The following is a 20,993-nucleotide window of genomic DNA, read 5'->3' as shown; positions in this document are numbered from 1 at the left end:
GCGGTGTTAAAAGAACACGTTTATATGATACTTATTAAAGCTCATATAAGAAATGTAGAGATACAACACGATGTCTATTATCGCAAATTAATTATTAAATTGATAGGTATTATTTTTTGCTAATAACTTAAGTTAAATTAATTAATTGATCATGTAATTTTTTAATTCTAATTATTAGTGATATTGTTTTAAAACAACAAACTAGACAAAAGCTTTAAAAGTGTAACTCTTTTTTCTTGTAAAGTGAACGAACTCTTTGAGAAAGTCTTTTTGGTGAAGGACGAGGAAGAGACAAGGGGGTTGAATCGTTAGATAAGGAAGAGCGCCGCGCTGTCGGATTTGGTACCGCGACGACGATGTAAAAAGGGGGCGACGACGACGGTGACGCGCGCGGGGGACTCCTCGCGGTCACATTCCAGCGGCGCGCGGGGGTTAAAAAACTACGAGGAGCACTCGCGACCGCCGCACTCGCTCCACGAACCTTCTCCAGCTCCCGCCCCACTCACAGGGAGCAGCCTCGACTTTTTTAAAAAATCTTCTCCTAGAATCGAAACAGGTTTCCATCGTGTCGTAGCCAGAAGAGTTTCTTTACGAAGAAGTCTTTTCAACTCGCGAGTGGTATTTTACTATTTTAATCCAACAATTCAAGAATAACCGAAGAAGTTATCATTAAACATGTTGAAGAATATCTTCTTGGTGATTTACTTCGTGACGGTAAGTTTTAATTTTTATTTCAATTTTTTGTGGTTTAATTTTTTCTTCTGTTGTGGTTATTTTGTAACCCGCATTGAAATAAAAGTTCCCCTTCGTTTCGGTAGTTGCCCATACGGTTCATGCATGCACAAAACAACTACGTGATTAACATACAAAATGCGGGGACGAGGAGGAGGTACGGTTTTTTTAATTATGACCCTCTAACTTCCTAGAAAAACCCAACATAGCGCATCCGTTTACCAGTTATTTCTAATGCAGACTCGAAAAGGTGTGGATGTTTTTCATAAAATTATTAGTTTTTTAAAAAAAAGGTAGTTATTGGTAAAAAATTAATTTTTATTTTCTAGATACTGATTACCAAAGTTTACCTTCAACCACTTTCTGAAGAAAGTGTAACAGAAAATCAAACAAAAGCTCCAACAGAAAATCAACAAGAAATCAACTTGATAACTCCATTAATTAAAACTCAAAATGCAGATGAAGAACTAATATGTAAGCGTTATTATGAATTATTTCTTCAAAAACTCAAAGAAATTGATAGAAAACCACCACAAGAAATCGACCAAGAAAGTGCTCAATCCATAAAATATAACGTTAAAGTGAATAATGTGGGTGAACAAAATTTACCTTACCCAGAAAGAACGTTTTTCAATCCAAACCCGGATAAAAACTTACCAAAACAGAACTCAAAAGGACCAATTACCCCACAAATTTACGTCAATAATTACCAATACGTTCCATTTGATCAACAATTTAACTATTTACAACCACCTTCAGAAGCAAAACCTGCTCAATTTAGTCAACAAAATCAAGAATTTATGAATGCATCACCTTTGAGTTTACAAAATTCTTTAGTAAGTGACGGAAAAATGATTTATTATTGGTATAAAACCCTACCAAATTATCAAATATACATCCCAACTAATAATAATATGAATTATGAAAAGATTGGGATTAATAAAATCGATGAAAATGAATTTTCTACTTCAATAAGTGAATCAATTTCAACAACTGAGTCAACTTCAACAACTGAGTCAACCACAACAACCGAATCAACTTTATCAACAATGACAAGTATGGATAATTCAAAACAAATCGAATCGAATAAAATAGAAGGAATCAGACCGAATTTATATGAGCATCAATTAAAATTTGTTTTTCCGGTTCAATTTCCAAAAGCGGACGTAATAAATGTACCGTACGATTTAGACCCGTACGTTTATTATCCGAGAGAATTGCAACCTGAATTTGTAAATTTACAGATGCCTTACGTGCCAACTTTTCACATGATTAAACGATTAACTGTGCCTCATCACCATGAAATCGAGACGAGCTTAGACGATGTTGCAAGTTAAAAAATTATTTAGATAAGATTTTTTTTTGTTGTACATAAGACTGATTAGATTTATGTTAATATTTTAAACGATAATTTAATTTCGTATTTTTGTTTTAAGAGTTAAATGTTAATGCCTGTGCGTAAAGTACAATTTATTAATCAAAAAAAAATTCCATAAAAAAATTATGGAACGAATGTTCACCCGGAAAGTGTTCTTTAGTTAATTGTAAATTAATAATTAATTATAATTAATTGTAATTATAAGATTAAGAATTAAGGTTAGAATTATCCATAAAAATTATCCATAGATTTTTTTGTTTAATTTCAATTTGTTTATACGTTTTTTGAAGACGTTGGGTCGGTTTGGTGCAATCATCTTTGTATAAATCACATTAAATTCACTTTGTATTGTATATTATTTCTTTTAATAAAATATTAAAAGACAAAATAGTTTTATACTTTTCTATATATCTAAATTAATAAAATTCTTTTGATACATCAAATGATACAACTCATCCCCAGACACGTAAAAAATGATGGAAAGGATACATCACAGCCTAGGAACAGGAAACTTATCAATCTACTGATCGGATTGTTCTACAGGATTCTACTGGAGTGACTGCACGAGGAAATAGGAAGGCATCAATTAATCCTGAAAAAAAGACATCAGATGATAGCGGTGTTATAAGATGGCAAGATGGATTGCTAGCAAAGATGATCGATGCCAACCTGGAAGGTAATCTAGTCAAAGCGTTCAACGTAAAAAGAATGGAAGAAGGCATAATACGATGGCGAAAATCAAAACGAAGAAGTCTTTCAATTTGCAGATGATATGGGAATAGTGGCCGAGCTGAAAGAAATCGTCACGGCAATACGAACTAGAAGTTAAATAGCTCAAACGCTCAAAATAACGAAAAGCTCCCTAAATATCCTAAAGCGGATAGAGATGAAGAAAGAAATCACATACCTAGGGATAACATTTACTGAACGCAGGAAAGTAAGTAGCCAAGAGATAAAGCATTGCGAAAATAACGGTAAATAAGCTATACTTCATGAGAGGACGGTCACCGCTTTCAGCAACAATAAAGATAAGAACATATTGAGTAGAAATCTTGAAAAGTCACAAGAATGTGAAGAAATTGGAATCGTTTAGAAACAGAATTTTGCATTCAGTAACGAATACTCCGTAGTACGTGAGGAACATTCATAAAGAAATTCCAAGTTGGTGACAAATTTGAAAGAAAACGATGATCCGGACATGGTAAAAGTAAGACAAAAAATATAAACAATAAGACAAAAACATTGTGACTGTGTACTGCCTCAAGAAATTGAGAAAAGGTTCGGCAGAGAAATGTCTGAAACTAATTCAATCACAGAATATGTCAAAGAAAAATATCTGATGATATAGAAATCTAAAAATATTCTATATCAAGTACAAACTGAGCCAAATCACGCCGATTCTACGCCATTGACAGGAACTGGGAATCTCACCCGTGTGAAGTTACTCATAAATTCCATCCATAAAAAAAATTTTTTGTTTGTGTATCTACTTTAATGATTAATAGTTCATTAGAAAGATCTTGTAGAGTAGAGCCTAACATAGTTTTGGTGGCGCAGATTTTGGGCGGGAACACCTTAAATTCCGCGTAAAACAATAAAATATATAGATAAATTCTCTATCTTTAGAGTCCCAAAAATTGAAAACTAATTAACATAATATCAGGTCTGATTACTAAATCAGAATGCGTATACTGTCTTCTACACAAAAGTGAATTTTGACCGTCGCTAAATCATATGGGTAATTAGAAAAGTGCAACAAAACAGGAACCTGTTTCCAGACGTACGTGTTAATGGTCCGATTTAAGTGTGTAATACCTTTTTGGAAAGGGTTTGTCCTGTAGATCATGTCATAGTAATGGCGGCGCAAAATTCTAACAATAACGGTATTTAAACGATTAAAAAGGTTATAAACAATCATATCCATAAATATAACTTTTTTGTTAATTGTCCATAACTAACTAATAAATATAACTTAATACGAGATGTGTAATAAACGCAAAGTCAAACAAATTTGTCAGAAGAGACTTGAGCGAAACGCTTACGGAACAACAGAAACGCTGTTAAAAAAGTGATGAACCCAAAAATTAAACAAAATTTGACAATCAGCCAGAAAAGTCATTGTTTTATTACCAATAACGACGTTACAATGTCACTTATATTGTTTAAAGACTATGTAGTAGCCGTGTACAATAAAGGAAAGTTATACTACAACAGTTTTCAAAAATGCGACCTTTAACAACAGCCAGGAACATTTAAAACAAATTTCCAAAATTAGATTATCCTTTACAAGCAGATTGTTACAATTATGGAGTTCTTGTCTGTCATTTTATTGACTGTATATTATCAAATAAATGATTAAATGCAGATTCATACAGAAAAATAATTATTGAAACTTTATTAAAAAAACTCCGACTCATTAAAGGAAAAATGTCTTTATTGCGCTGAAGAGGTTCATAATGAATTTAAATGCAAAAGCAATGCTCGCAGATGGCCCATGATATCTGCAAAAATAGTTTGGACGAGCTGTGTGAATTTTGTAGACACCGACCTTAAACTGTAATGGGGCCGTTACACATTTTTATTTTTTTAATGGATTATTGGATAGTTTAGTAAAATTGATTTATTTTTTATTTTTCAAACTGAGTTTTAGTTTTTCCAATAAGAAAAATAATGAAAATTTGAAAAAACTTTGGAGACGTCACCGTCGTTTCGCACGCGGTTGGTTGAAATAAAAATCATTGATGCTCATTGGTGCATGAGCGAGATGCCACGAGAATCTTATGCGCTAGAAGAAGAGATCCGAACGATGCACGTTTTGTTGATCTTCTTGATCTTATGTGAAAACCTCGTAAACGTCACCAAAGCTGTTATAGAGGGGATTTTGAATTTTAATATTAATTATTGTAAAAATTAAACAATTTTAAGATTTGAAAATGTAACCAATTTTGTTTAATTGATCTCATTTTGTAAATAATTGTTGTAGCGAGTTTTAGATACTTATTATCTTTACAGAAAAATTATATAATATATAGTTAGTTGCCTTGTCGTTAATAATAATGAATTATAGTATTTTATTAATATAGGTACTGTGTTTTTACTTATTATAAAAGTCGGACAATTACTAACAATATTTAAAGGACTAAGAATATAATTATTTATAACGTTTTTAATGGTTTAAATACCGTTATTGTTGGAATTTCACGCCGCCATTACTATGACATAATCTACAGGACGAACCCTTTCCAAAAAGGTATTACACACTTAAATCGGACCATTAACAAAAAAGTTATACTAATGGATATGATTTTGCTTATCAAAGAACCGCCTGACGCCACGTACATCTGGAAACAGGTTCGTGTTTTGTTGCACTCTTCTAATTACCCATATGATTTAGCGACGACCAAAATTCATTTTTTTTTTTAGTATACGCACTCTGATTTGGTAATCATACTTGATACTATATTAATTAGTTTTCAACTAATTAACGACTCTAAAGTTAAAGATTTTTTTTATATATTTTAGAGTTTTTCGCGGAATTTAAGCTGTTCCCACCCAAAATCTGCGCCGCCAAAACTATGGTAGGCTCTACTCTACGAGATCTTTCTAATGAGCTATTAATCATTAAAATCGAGACACAAACAAAAAAGTTTTTTTTATGGATGGAATCTATGAGTAACTTCACATGGGTGGGAATTTCTCAAAACCACATTGTGAATAGCTTTGTGTGTGAGATAGCTTACACATTTATAAGATCAAAGTAACTCAAGAACCGAAGCTACTTGATCATTTGAAGCGCCAAAATTGAATTTCATCAGTCATCTTCGGCGATGAAGCTCATTTTTGCCTTTATCAATAAGGAAAATATGCGTTATTGAACAGCAACGAACCCACAGTTGCTTCAAGAGACATCATAACAACCACAAAAAGTGATCGTGTAGGTGGATTTCATGCGAAAATGATCGCTATCGTGTCATCTTGGAAGACTATTTTTGGCCAGAACTGGATAGAATTGACATCAGCCAGCAGTATTTGCTATATTCCAAATATAGATTATATCACGGCTTGATTTTTAATTTATGCTTGTATGTGAGTAGTAGGTATTTGCCGATTGACGAACTTCCTCCAGGAATCCAAAGTCAAGTTCATGATCACGCCGAGCGACCTTGACCTTGGGATCCAAGCAGAGGTAAATAGATGTGAGGTGACCTTGACATTGCGGTTCCAAGAGGAAGTTCTCAAATCAGTAAATAGAAATGAAGTTCAACCTCTCTTCCCCTATTCATCATTACAAGCTTCACTCCTCCTCTATATAACATTACGTTTCAGTTCGGTTTGTCAGTTTGTATTCTGAGTTGATCATTTCACCAGTTAGAGTGTTCTAAGTATTCTGTGTCATTGTTAATTTTTGTAAGAATTACAAAGACTGTAGTTGACTCGCAAGGATACGATATCCTTCATTTTGAGGTGAGAGATGTTTGTCTATTGGACACAAATTCCACCTTTATGCTACATGAATACATTCGTCTCAGTGTGCCCAGAGATGGATTATCAATAGCACAACGACATGCAGCATACGTCAAGGCCACTCCATAACTGTTGAAGTTATGGTTAAAGTCATGTCGGGCGCCCTTGACCTTGGGGTCCAGGAGGGAGGTTCGGCAAATACCTACTACTTATGTGCTTAGTTTTGGATTGGGGTTGGGTTGAGTTGGATTGGGGTGATTATGGTTATACTCATCATTTTAGATCTCAACTTTAACCGTTCGAGTCCCAAGCAGCGCAATCGCGATCTTTACATTTTGTGTCGAAAAATCCCAGTACATTTCGAGCGCTGTGGATAACTGATGGTGTTATCACCGGCTTAAGGCAAGAGCTTTTGCGAGTTACAGCTTCGAATCCAATGCGTCTTATATAGAAAATTGCTGACTCTGCAGTTTGCGAATAGAAAAAGATATATAAAGCGTCGCATACGTTAATTTAATTTAAGTTCTTCAACTATTGTATTAGAGTGAACATCTGTCTGTTTAAAATAAAATAAATAAGTTCCTTTTTAAAAATGGGTCTTTGATTTGCGAAAAGAAAACATTTATAAACGCTGGTGAATTTCAATTTTTTATTGCAACGATCCTACAAGAAAACGGACAACACTCTAACACAGAGTAAGGATCTTATTCCAAGGTTCGAACCACCCCACCTACGTGAGGATGTTATTCCCAATACGTATCAACCCCCAACCAGAGGACGACATTGCCCAGAGTTCAAACAAAGAAACAAAGAACAACCAAAGAAACAAACCTTAGTACTAAGTAAGTAATTTTAAGAATTCATTTTAAATTGTAAACTCATTATCTTCCAAATTTTCCAAAGTTCCTTTTTAAAAATCGGTCTTTGATTTGCGAAAAGAAAACTCGCGCCATTTCGGTTTTTCCGTAGTATTCATTTATTCATAAGAAAGCGCGGTTGCGCTATTCGATATTTCTTAACAATGGTTTCTCCAATAACGACAATGATATCTAAACGGACAATAAGCGCGGTTATATTCCGTTTTTTGGTGGTGACTAGGGAGTGATCTCATCCAGGTACGCGAATCATTTCAATTGAAACATAATTACTGTTTAAATTTAGATTGTGACCTAAGTATTGTATATATTTTGTTTTTCTTTATTGTTATTATTTTTGAGGCTTAGGAATAAGTAAATTTAAATTTAAAAAATCAAACTTAAATCCCTTGCAATTAATAGACTCGATTTAGTAATTATTAAAAACCTTAATTTTTTGTTTATAAGTTACACATGATACAAAATAAATGAGAATATAAAAATAAAAAAAACTTACCGCTGTAAGACTTCTTATATTATCTTCAGTAAGTGGATGAGTCAATTTGGTTTTCCTATAAAGCGGATTTGTTTGATAAAAAGTTACCAAATCCACCAAATTTTCAAACTCGACAGTCCCAATTATATACAATCTCCCCTCCCGTTCAATTCGACAATGTTTAATCTTCTTATTTGCTCTAAAAAAATCAAAATTAAATAAAAGCACAATCAAAAGAAACTTTTTATACCTAAAACTAATCGAAAAACTATCAGCGTTATTCTCACTAGGTCGTACTAAAAAAGCTCCCTCAGTCCGAATCCTTTTCAATAATTCCTCAGCTTGTAACCGCGTCGTGTGTTTATGATACCACTCCGTAGTTTCGTGTTTATTCGGCTGAGGAACGGGTTCTTTTAAAGCAATCGAAAATTCCGCGGTAACCAACGGATTCGATCGATAATACGTTATCAAACTGTACAAGCTATCGAAGTAACGATTATCAGTTAAATAGTAACGAACTTGTTGTTTATCTTGTTTGGATTTGATGCGACAATGATTTACATGGCCACTTCGCCAAAATGATAAGCAGTATTCACCGACGAATGTTACGCTCGCCCGAACCAAAAACGTACCATCTCCAAGGTGTGAATAAGCTTTTAAAAGCTGTTCTGCTTCGGCCCGACCTTTTCCTAAACGACCGTGAAACCACGGTTCGGAATGATGAAGTTCTTCTACTTTTACTTCATTACGAGAACGACCTAATAAGGAATTATCGTCTTCGTCCTCAGATTTTTCAGATTCCTAAAAAAAAAATAAATTAATTTTTAAGTTAAATAAGTATAGTAAAATGTTGCGATGGTTTAAAGGTCATAAAATGTCAAATTGACCTTTTATGAAAGACCTTTTAGGAAATCTTAATGATTTTCTAAATATAAAATGAAATTTACCTGATCACCTCGATAACTATCAGTGAAAAACAATTTATTTTGTGTTAATACGAAAAAATGAGGGTTCCATTCTTTATCAACAGCATCTTCTATATACATAACCCCATTTCGAATTGAATTCCTCAAATCCATATCACTTCCTTCATTTGGAACGAGAAAATTATCTTCTGGACCTTCAGGTAATTTTTTATGCTTCAAAATAATTTTTTTTCTTAATTGATACGGTGATGGTAAATGCCGTTCGTTTCTATCATAAGGTTGGGTGAGTAACATTGATCCGAAAACATCCTAAAAAACCCACCCAATAAATAAAAATAAATAATTTTATTTATTTTTACACAAATAATTTTTTGTAAAATAATAAAATATATTTACTTGCATTGAAGTCGCCATTTTTCTTTGTTGAGGTAAGGAACAATTATCTTCAATTGATAAAATAACAGGGTACTCGGAAGTTGCAAAAGCGTGTTCTTTAATCGTTCTAATCACGTCCAAAAATTTGATTTTTGTTGTTAAAGTGTGTCCGTGAAAAATTAATGGTAAACCATCCGGTCCATCCCAACAATCTAACTCTATGCAGCGACAACCCATCCGAAGACACCTAACATACGCTTCAAGTGAAGATTCACTAGAAAATTGATCACCCGTTAAATAAGTATTGTGAGATGATGCGATCCAATAATGGGCAAGAGGTCTTGTCATATCTTGGTAAACAATATCTTTCGATGGATCCCACAAATCGTTTTGTTTAGAAAATAAAAAATCTACAAATTCTGATGTTAAAAAATATGGTTCTTGGCAATTTCTAGAAGGATCCTATAAAAAAGTTTGAAATTTATTTTTATAGTTTTATAATTTTTGTACAGGATGTCCCAAATAATAAATCAAAGAATTCATTACGAATATAGAGGTAATTAAAAGTTACTTGGAAATTGAAAACAAAAATTTTGTGAAGTTGATGTAAATGGTGACAATAGGAATGATATATTGAACTGCGACATTGAGACTCTGTTAATAATGTTTCCTGGTTGGTGGAGTTTGCCCATCTGTTAGAACAATCTTTCCCCGTCTTGGACTGTCTTTCCCCAACTATGTCTTTGACCGCTCTGCAAAGCGTATCTTCACACTGCCTTCAGTGTTCATCCATACCTTCGTGCGTTTTTAAAACTCCCCAAACTTTAACGATATCAAGATATCAAGAAGCCGAGGTCGCTTGCGGCTGAGGCGCTATGTTGATAACATATGGCATGAAAAAACGAACCCGGTTTTAATGACATCAAGAATAATTAAGCCGAGGTCGCTTGCAGCCGAGGCATAGTATCGATACTACAACGAAAAAAAACTAACCCGTTCACAACGATATCAAGATTAATTACACCGAGGTGTAGTATCCATACTATATGAAAAAAAAAACTAACCCATTCGCAACGATATCAAGTACACTTACATATCCAGAAGGTGGCGCTGATTACCATGTTGCGACTACGGGAAGTAAGACTTTTCAAGGGAGAGTATATCGCATAAAAAACTGACTAGATTAATTAAGAGATCAAGAATAATTAAGCCAAGGTCGCTTGCGCCCGAGGCATAGTATCAATACTATATTAAAAAGAACTAACCCATTCACACCGATATCAACAGGAATTAAGCCGAGGATGCTCGTGGCCGAGGCGCTACATTGATACCATGTTGCATAAAAAAACTGACCAGATTTTAACGATATCAAGAATAATTAAGCCGAGGTCGCTTGCGGCCGAGGCATAGTATCAATACTATATCAAAAAAAAAACTATCCCATTCACAACGATATCAAGAGTAATTAAGTCGAGGTCGCTAGTGGCCGAGGCGCTACATTGATACCATATTGCATAAAAAACTGACCAGATTTTAACGATATCAAGAATAATTAAGCCGAGGTCGCTTGCGGCCGAGGCATAGTATCAATACTATATCGAAAAAAAAACTAACCCATTCACAACGATATCAAGAGTAATTAAGCCGAGGTCGCTCGTGGCTGAGGCGCTACATTGATACTATATTGCATAAAGAAAACTGACCAGATTTTAACGATATCAAGAGTAATTAAACCGAGGTTGCTCTTAACCGGGGCGATACATTGATACCATATCGCATAAAAAACTGACCAGATTTTAAAGATATCAAGAATAATTAAGCCGAGGTCGCTTGCGGCTGAGGCATAGTATCAATACTGTATCAAAAAAAAACTAACCCATTCACAACGATATCAAGAGTAATTAAGCTGAGGTTGCTCGTGACCGAAGCGCTACATTGATACCGTATTGCATAAAATATAATATCAATACTATGCCTCGGTCGCAAGCGATCTCGGCTTAATTATTCTTGATATCGTTAAAATTTGGTCAGTTTTTATGCGATATGGTCAAAGATTAAAGTGTAAACAAGATGCGACGCTAGAGTGAGAAACTCTAGTATTGAAAAGAGATAGAAGACATTCCAATTTAAATGTCCTGACAATAACAAACCATTCCAATTTAAAGGTCCATAGTTCAAGGTCATAAAAAATGGCAGTCCTATATCAAAGGTGCCGACACGAAGCGTAGCATCTTGTTTAATCTTTAATATGGTATCAATGTAGCGCCTCGGCCACAAGCAACCTCGGCTTAATTAATCTTGACAACGTAGTGAACTGGTTAGCTATTATGTCAGTATGGTATCGATGCTATGACTCGCCCGCAAGCGACCTCGTCTTAATTAATCTTGATATTGTAATGAACTAGTTAGTTTCTATGTCAATATGGCATCGATGTGATACCTCGGCCGCAAGCGACCTCGGTTTAATTAATCTTAATATTGTTATGAATGGGTTAGTTTTTGTGTTAACATGGTATCGATGCTATGACTCGCCCGCAAGCGACCTCGGCTTAATTAATCTTGATATCGTAGTGAACTGGTTAGTTTTTATATCAATATGGTATCGATGTTATGCCTCGGCCGCAAGCGACCTCGGTTTAATTAATCTTAATATCGTTATGAATGGGTTAGTTTTTGTGCAATATGATATGGATGCTATGCCTCGCCCGCAAGCGACCTCGGCTTAATTAATCTTGATATCGTAGTGAACTGGTTAGTTTTGATGTCAATATGGTATCGATGTTATGCCTCGGCCACGAGCAACCTCGGCTTAATTACTCTTGATATCGTTGTGAATGGGTTAGCTTTTTTTTTCGATATAGAATTGATACTATGCCTCGCCCGCAAGCGACCTCGGTTTAATTAATCTTAATATTGTTGTGAATGGGTTAGATTTTTTGTCAATATGGTATCGATGCTATGCCTCGCCCACAGGCGACCTCGGCTTAATTAATCTTGATGTTGTAGTGAACTGGTCAGTTTCTATGTCAATATGGTATCGATGTTACGCCTCGGTCGCGAGCGACCTCGGTTTAATTAATCTTAATATTGTTATGACTGGGTTAGTTTTTGTATCAATATGGTGTCGATGCTATGCCTCGCCCGCAGGTAACCTCGGCTTAATTAATCTTGATGTTGTAGTGAACTGGTCAGTTTCTATGTCAATATGGTATCGATGTTATGCCTCGGTCGCAAGCGACCTCGGTTTAATTACTCTTAATATCGTTATGAATGGGTTAGTTTTTGTGTCAATACGGTATCGATGCTATGCCTCGCCCGCAAGCGACCTCGGCTTAATTAATCATCGTATCGTAGTGAACTGGTTAGTTTTTATGTCAATATGGTATCGATGTTTTGCCTCGCCCGCAAGCGACCTCGGCTTATTTAATCTTAATATGTTGTGAAGGGGTTAGTTTTTGTGTCAATATGGTATCGTTGTATGCCTCGGCCGCAAGCGACCTCGGCTTAATTAATCTTGATATCGTTAAAATGTGATTAATTTTTGTATACTATATGGTATCAAGATGGCGCCTTGGCTGCAAGCAACCTTGGCTTAATTAAACTTGATACCGTTATGAATTGAATAACTGTCTCGTGAAAGTCGAAAAGCGATAAACGTTTGTATGACATGAACTAAATTGGGTCCTCCAGATTCGAATTCAAATCCTCAGGTCATACATTATACTCTATACTTAACCAACTGTATATTCTTTGTTATTTCCAAATACTTAATTCATTTCATATTAATATAGGACATCCTGTAAATTCATCTTACATTTAAAAAATCACAAATAAAAGTTGAACAATTTCTATCATTATTCGATAAATCATCTTTTTGTTCTTGTAATAAAAAATGTTGAAACTCCTGTAAAGTGACTTGAAGTTTATTTTCTGAATAATTATCGAACCTATCAAAAACATCATTTATTTCCTACAAAAAAAAAACGATTGTTAACTCAATTCAAAAAAGGAATTATATATTTAAACGTACATTTAAATTAAAAATTAATTTTTGATAAAATACAGTGAAATCGTCGAAACCGATTTCGTTTCGTTTCCGCGTATCCACTTCATTAAAAGCCTCTCTAAGTTTATTAATTGCTATTTTTACGTTCAGTCTAGGAAGAAATGCTTTGATTTCTTTAAGCGATATCCTAAAAAAATCGATAGAATCAACATAAAAAAATCGTAAATTGTAAGTGGTTTTTTTAAGTTTACGATTCTCTCGAGTTTTCCATTTCGTAGAATTCCCTTCGTAACCAACCTTGTACTCGAATTGGATACGGAGACGTTATCGTGTCTTTTACGAGATATCTCAAACCTTCCCTCCATATTTCACATTCGCGTTCAGAAAAAGCTTAAAATAATGTAAATAAAAATGTATTTGTAGCAATAAAAAGTTGTACTTACCAGCAAAACTAAGCACCCTCAATTTAAATTCTTGCCCATAAAAAATCACAAAACATTGTATATCATCTAATTTTTTTGCATCATCCGGCCATTTCTCGAAATCTTTTGAATTTTTCCCCAAACGAACTTCTTTAATTTCCCTAAGGTGTACGGAACCTTCATACGAAGGTTTCGAACCGGTCACAGTCCGACACCAAACGATTTCCCTCGTTTCTCTTCGTATCGATAAAGTTTTCTTCTCCGCTTTTTTCCTCCATGAGAATTTAGTAACTAAAGTACCCCTTTCAAGTTGACCGATTGCTTGTTCCATTTCCGGAATGTAACCCATCCCGGGAGAAAGGCCATTGTAACGTGGAAACATCGTCTACAAACTCAACCTGCGAAGGAAACACGTTTGAAAAGATAAACAATTAGGCATCCAAAAATAGATTTTGAAATAAGTGTTGTTTGAAATTTTGTGTTACTTTGTTAGTTGTAAAATGATTTTCGTTTGGTCACGTATTGTTTTTGAAAGATCTAGGTTAATTTAGATTATTGAGAACGAAAGATGATATGAAATAAAAAAAATACGTGGAGAATGGCCGGTTTTATCTATGTATATTTTAGCTTATCGGTGACAATTCGCGATTTTTTGGACCTCTCCACAAACGATTTATCGCCCCATATGTCAACATGAATGTTGTTAACTACAAGATATTGCTGTTAGTTGTTCACACACTAATATTGTCAATATTTGTAATATTTTTCACCTGACATTTGTAAAAATATGGTTTATCTGATACTACATCAAAATCTATGTAATGTTAAAAACATCTTGTTTATAGCTATTCGAAAATTCTTGAAGTTATTATTTTTATGATGCTGACTCTAACGAGTAGTTAGATAAATCCATTAATTTTAATGATGGCTTTAATTACAGATTAACATCGTCTAATTTCATAAACAATTTAGTTGCGTTTGATGTCTCTCTTACGCGTCGTTAAACTTAAACTTTATTAAGAAGGTATTAAATGATTAAAGCAAATCAAATTAATTACAACGTTATAGTATTTTTAAGAATCCAATTTTTCGCATGATTCGTCCATATTTTCTTACACAGTTTTAGTGATACATACTGAGGTTCATCATGGTTTGTGGTAAAAACTAGAAAACTTTGTTTATGTTTTGACAGTGTAAACCACAAAAATATAAGGAAACGAAATATCTCAATAACTGCAATATTTAACTGATTGACAAAGAATCTTATAATATAATCTTATATACCGGGAATTTCATATAACTCGCAATATATGAATGCAGTAACCATAGTTACGAAACTACTATGCACTGGCACTGTCCCACATAAAATGCAACATAGCTTAATAGTACAGGCATTAGGTAGTTTTGTAAAGGAAATGTTTTGCTTGGAAAAAGGTGACGTCCTTATGATTTTCGTTCAATACAAATATACCACAATCTAACGTTGAGTAACAATTAAAACTAGAACTAAACTACTAGACTTAGAACTAGAAACATTCGAGTTTAGCCGCACGTCTTTCAAGACGGCTAAAGCCGAATGATTCTAGTCCTTGGTCTTGTATTAGTTCTAGTGATAGTTCTAGTTTTAGTGCAATAAAAATATGCAACATAATGATATCTTGTGTTAACTAGCGTTACTTACCTCTGTCACTAACACTAGACCAAGAACTAGAAACATTCGGGTTTAGCCGCACGTCTCTCAAAACGGCTAAACCCGAATGATTCTAATTCTACTGACAGTCCTAGTGCTATACTAGACTAAGAACTAGAAATATTCGGATTTAGCCTCACGTCTCTCAAAACGGCTAAACGTGAATGATTCTTGTTCTACGTCTTGTGTTAGTTCTGGTGATAGTGCTAGTGCAATACTAGAACTAACACTAGACCAACAACTAGAAACATTCGGATTTAGCCGCACGTCTCTCAAGACGGCTAAACCCGAATGATTCTAGTTGTAGGTCTAGTGTGAGTTCTAGTTTTAGTGCAATAAAAATATGCAACATAATGATATCTTTTGTTAACTAGCGTTACCTACCACTGTCACTAACACTAGACCAAGAACTAGAAACATTCGGGTTTAGCCACACGTCTCTCAAGACGGCTAAATCCGAATGATTCTAGTTCTAGTGACAGTCCTACAGCAATACTAGAATTAACACTAGACTAAGAACTAAAAACATTCGGATTTAGCCGCACGTCTCTCAAGACGGCTAAACCCGAATGATTCTAGTTGTAGGTCTTGTGTTAGTTCTAGTGATAGTGCTAGTGTAAAACCAGAACTAACACTATACCTAGAACTAGAAACATTCAAACATATTGCATTTTATGTGGGACAAAGTAAGTAAGTACGCTCCAAGGCTTTTTATACAAAAACCTTGGGTACGCCCTAGTTTCTATGGAAATATATTTTTGTATATTGCATTTTAAGTGAAATTCATTATATACTTTTACTGAATAAGCTTAATATGGAAGTGATATAAACAGACACAAGCTATATGAAAATTATCATTACCAATTTAAATGTCAATCAAAACATGACAGCAGATAACTCGTTCACACCTGTTCAGCTGGTGCAAAAACTGATTAAATTTATTATCTAGAACCAAAATTTCCTGAAGATTTTTGTTATGACAATCGACAACTTACTTATTGAAAATTCATTCGGTACGAAGTGACTGTAACGCGAAGAATATTCTGTAACATTCGTGGTTTTCATCACTTAAAAGATGCGCCAAAATATTCTCGACCAAATTCATTGCAATCACTCATTGCGGCAAAATCTGAAAAAGAGCCTTAAACATAACATCTATAAGCACCAGCTGTTTGTACGCTTTAGGCATTAAAACGGCGTATTAATAGATCCGCCTTCCTTAACGCTGTGACAAAATTTGATATCCTCGTAATTTCATGGATTTCCTTGAATTTCTTATGAACAATAAATGCAGGGATGAAAATGCAGACGACACAATATTGCAAACAGGTGTCTTCGTAGTCTTCAGAGACACTCTTGCTCACGAACTCTCACCTGCAGGACAAAGATAATAATATACAGGACGCTAGTGAAGCCGCTCCTTACATACGGAGCGCAGACGTAGAGATTGAGCCAAAACCATGAACTAAGCATCGAACAGGGCCAAAACAGATTCGGAGGCCATTAAGAAAGTCATGATAGCTAAACCGCAGGAAAGAAAAAATGTGCGCGATGAATTGACGATGAGGCTCTAAAAGTGTCCAAAAGGTGGAAAGTTGCTAGAGACCGAGCATTATATGTATGCGCATTTAAAAACGTACATACAAAAACGTTAATGTGTATGCAGAAGAACGTCACATGTTTGAGTGCACACTCAAAAATAACGATGCACAAAATTTCTGTCGGCTGTAGGGATTCGCTCTCAAGTCTCAACGTGTTCATGTAAATTATGTGACGTTCATCAGTACCGTCCAGTGTCCAGGTAAGTTCCATGTTTGTGAAATTTGATTCGGAAATTTCTTGTTTTGTAGAATGTCTGATTGTAGAACACTGTCTCGTGATTTCCTGCATAAATTCCTTGAAATGTAGAAGGAACTGCCCTGTCTGTGGCATGTAAAAACCACTATATTTATACAGCCTGATTCAGAGTAAGCGCCTTATTTTTTTTTAGCCACACTATGGGTACTACATTCAAAATATTTGGCAGTAATATGTTTTAGGACACTCTCTACACGCTGGTGATATCATATTTTCAATTGGACGAATTATTTCAAAATGGCGACTGTCAACTTTTTTTTTAAATGGAATGCCAAAATTTTTTTTTTATTATTGAAATCTTAAAAGCATTCCTTTTACGACAGTATTTTGTTTTTCTTAAAAATTCATTTCTTTCCCCATCCAAAAGGAACCTAATATTTTAATCTATACTCTGTTTTTAAACCAGGAGGAGTATTTTAAATTTGTCACCAGATTGACCTTGCACGTGATTGGTTGAATGCGAGGAAGGTTCACACAGGCAATTTTGAATTTGAAGGTTAGGTAATTGATAATTCGACAGTTTCGTGTCATTATTGTATATTTTGTGTTCTTAAACCCTTTTTTATTATATTTAGAAATAAATATACTCATAACTTCAATGTTAATTTGTATGTATAGTGTTGACGATAACAAACGAAAATAAATACAATAATAAGTAAATAAATAAATAATAATTATTAATTTAAATTTACCGCCAAAATATCTAGTGATATTTTCTGGTGATTTTTTCCAGTGTAAATCTGACTTTCGCGTTTACTCCTCCTGGTTTAAAAACAGAGTATAGTTCTAGTGCAAGTGTTAGTTCTAGTTTTAATTGTTATTCAGCGCTAAGTTGTATATTTTTAAGTTTCGGGTTTAGCCCTGTGTCTTGAGACGCTGAATGTTAGGTAAGGTTAGTTTTGTTTACAAACATTAATTATACCATGAAGTATTCTTTGGCAATTTGTAATGGCAATTATAGCGTGAAGTTTCCTTTGTAATGTCAATTATAGCGTGAAGGAATGTGAGGTAAGGTTAGTTTTGTTTACAAACATTAATTATACCATGAAGTATTCTTTGGCAATTAGTAATGGCAATTATAGCGTGAAGTTTTCTTTTGTAATGTCAATTATAGCGTGAAGGAATGTTCGGTAAGGTTAGTTTTGTTTACAAACATTAATTATACCATGAAGTATTCTTTGGCAATTAGTAATGGCAATTATAGCGTGAAGTTTTCTTTTGTAATGTCAATTATAGCGTGAAGGAATGTGACGTAAGGTTAGTTTTGTTTACAAACATTAATTATACCATGAAGTTTTCTTTGGCAATTAGTAATGGCAATTATAGCATGAAGTTTTCTTTTGTAATGTCAATTATAGCGTGAAGGAATGTTAGGTAAGGTTAGTTTTGTTTACAAACATTAATTATACCTTGAAGTTTTCTTTGGCAATTATACTCTGTTTTTAAACCAGGAGGAGTATTTTAAATTTGTCACCAGATTGACCTTGCACGTGATTGGTTAAATGCGAGGAAGGTTTACACACAGGCAATTTTGAATTTGGAGGTTAGGTTATTGACAATTCGACAGTTTCGTGTCATTATTGTAAATTTTGTGTTCTTAAACCCTTCTTTATTATATTTTGAAATAAATACACTCATAACTTCAATGTTAATTTGTATGTTTAGTGTTGACGATAACAAACGAAAATAAATACAATAATAAGTAAATAAATAAATAATAACAATTATTAATTTAAATTTACCGCCAAAATATCTAGTGATATTTTCTGGTGATTTTTCCTAGTGTAAATCTGACTTTCGCGTTTACTCCTCCTGGTTTAAAAACAGAGTATAGTAGCGCATGAATGTTTTACACTCGATGTTATTTTTGTCAAAATAAATAAATAAGTAGATGTTTATTACAAAATAAAGTTTAATTGTTTCTTTTGTGTCTAGCGCTACTTGATATTTGGACAAAAATAACATCGAGTGTAAAACATTCATGCGCTACTAGATTAAAATGTGTGCTTTTTGATTGGGAAAGAAATGAATTTTTAAGAAAAATAAAATACTATCGTATAAAGAATGTTTTTAGGACCTCAATAATTAAAAAAAAATTTTGGCATTCCATTTAAAAAAAAAAGTTGACAGTCGCCATTTTGAAAATGTGGCATCACCATCGTGTAGAGAATGACCCAAAACTTATTACTGCCAAATATTTTGAAAGTAGTACCCATAGTGTGGCTAAAAAAAAATAGGGCGCTTACTCTGAATCAGGCTGTATAGAATATTTAGATAAAAATAAAAAAAAAACGACGCCTACAAAATGCTGGTCAAGAAGCTACAGGTTGTTCAGCCAGACGCGACCAAAGCTTCAGTTACAACTAAAATCAACAGTCTTCGAGGAGGTTTTCGTAGGGAACATATGTACCTTCACTGTGGTACTATGACCTACTTTCGTTTCTTCGAGACCAGGACAAATCTAGAAAGTCGACTTCGAACATCCCTAGTGATGACGAGGACAATAATGTGCTGGCAGACAAAAGTAATGAACCAGAAGAGGAAGGTGATAGTGTTGCTGAGACTGAGAGGTAAGAAAAAAAAATTTTAAGTAGTCGTTGTTTACCTTATTAATGAACCCTTAATTGTTGAAAATAAAATTATTTAATGACGTACGCAGACTGTTGCTGTCACTATATCATTCGCTCTTGCCATGATACAACTCCTTCTACATTAAAATACATAAATAATTGTTGCGCTTGCTTTGCTTCACTGCCAAAGTTTCTACCATGGCTACGTTGCAGGTGAGCAAGGTGACTTGGATTAGCTTTCAGACCTGACTGCAAATTTTCTTTTTTGAAATCAGTATCAGGTGGTGTGTATATGTTAGGGCAGCTTCGTTTTAAAAAATTATGAAGTACACAGCAAGCCAGTACCACTTTGTTTATTGATTCTAAGCGTAACCGGATAGGAGTGTAAAAGATTTGAAATCGTGCTGCTAATATGCCAAATGTATTTTCAATTTTACCTAGTGCCCATGCCAATCGGTAATTAAAAATTTTGTTGTCATGATTAAGATCTTTCTGGCCATAGGGCTTTAGGAAATCAGAACGTAATGCAAATGCTTCATCGCCAATGAAAACGAATGGCAGTTGTCTTTGACTGTTCTGTGGATTTACTGAGTCTGGTAGATGCAAAGTTCCGTTTTTCAGTTTCTTATAACACATATGGCATATACACACATATACATATGGCCATAAGAACTAAACTGTTGTAGCCCTTGTAATTATAATAATATGCTCCGCTACCTGGTGGTGGTATTATTTCAACGTGTTTACCATTTACCACCCCCCGCAATTAGGAAAATTCCAACGTTTCTCAAAGTCTTCAGCAATAGTTGTCCATTCCTCTTCCGTTCTAGGGAACTGAAAATGATACATGTTGGTTATAAATTGTTTTGTTGTTACAGCCACACGATGAAAGTCATTTGGATGTGGATTTGCTTTCACCTCCATCTACAAGTAGTGGTGACAGCACCCGACCTTCATCAGCATTATCAGTACCACCAAATAAAGCAATGCATCATTCATCGGCCAAAAAGAGATTTAAGAAAAGAAATTCTACCTCAGTTGTAGACAAAGCTGATCAAATTTTGAATGTTGTTAATGCAAGATTGAATAATCCTGGTGACTACGAGTTTTCGAAATTTCGGAAATTGCCAGCAGAGACCAAGATTTATATGGAAAAACTAATAAATGACCTATTATTCCAAGCAGAACTTGGAAAAGTTTCCGAAAATACGAAAATTATAACA

The 20,993-nt window shown here is 34.3% G+C and overlaps 2 protein-coding genes across 2 annotated transcripts in view; one reads left to right on the top strand and one right to left on the bottom strand.

Moving 5' to 3' along the window:
• Positions 1-20,993, bottom strand: part of LOC111426782 (small wing phospholipase C gamma 1) — a 36,653-nt gene that overhangs the window by 12,304 nt on the left and 3,356 nt on the right. The window contains exons 2-9 of the mRNA XM_023061476.2: positions 13,675-14,051; positions 13,483-13,621; positions 13,256-13,418; positions 13,040-13,195; positions 9,247-9,687; positions 8,872-9,159; positions 8,175-8,725; positions 7,946-8,123 (exon numbers count right to left, since the gene is read on the bottom strand). Of these exons, the coding sequence (XP_022917244.1) occupies positions 7,946-8,123; positions 8,175-8,725; positions 8,872-9,159; positions 9,247-9,687; positions 13,040-13,195; positions 13,256-13,418; positions 13,483-13,621; positions 13,675-14,035 (2,277 nt within the window). The 5' untranslated portion in view covers positions 14,036-14,051. The remainder of the gene's footprint in view (positions 1-7,945; positions 8,124-8,174; positions 8,726-8,871; positions 9,160-9,246; positions 9,688-13,039; positions 13,196-13,255; positions 13,419-13,482; positions 13,622-13,674; positions 14,052-20,993) is intronic.
• LOC111426783 (uncharacterized) lies at positions 465-2,359 on the top strand. Its single transcript, XM_023061493.2, has 2 exons — positions 465-714; positions 1,062-2,359. The coding sequence occupies exons 1-2, from the start codon at positions 676-678 to the stop codon at positions 2,067-2,069; spliced, it is 1,047 nt and encodes a 348-aa protein (XP_022917261.2). The 5' UTR covers positions 465-675; the 3' UTR covers positions 2,070-2,359.

The sequence above is a fragment of the Onthophagus taurus genome, chromosome 1, assembly GCF_036711975.1.
Source record: "Onthophagus taurus isolate NC chromosome 1, IU_Otau_3.0, whole genome shotgun sequence".
Lineage (NCBI taxonomy): Eukaryota > Metazoa > Arthropoda > Insecta > Coleoptera > Scarabaeidae > Onthophagus > Onthophagus taurus.
This window is presented reverse-complemented; position numbering and strand designations above follow the sequence as displayed.

What these genes read in the sequence shown, in the direction of transcription:
- LOC111426783 (XM_023061493.2), top strand. Translation starts at nt 676, where the DNA reads ATGTTGAAGAATATCTTCTTGGTGATTTACTTCGTGACG. An exon ending in TGGTGATTTACTTCGTGACG is followed by an intron (nt 715 to 1,061) that starts GTAAGTTTTAAT and finishes TTTATTTTCTAG; the next exon opens with ATACTGATTACCAAAGTTTA.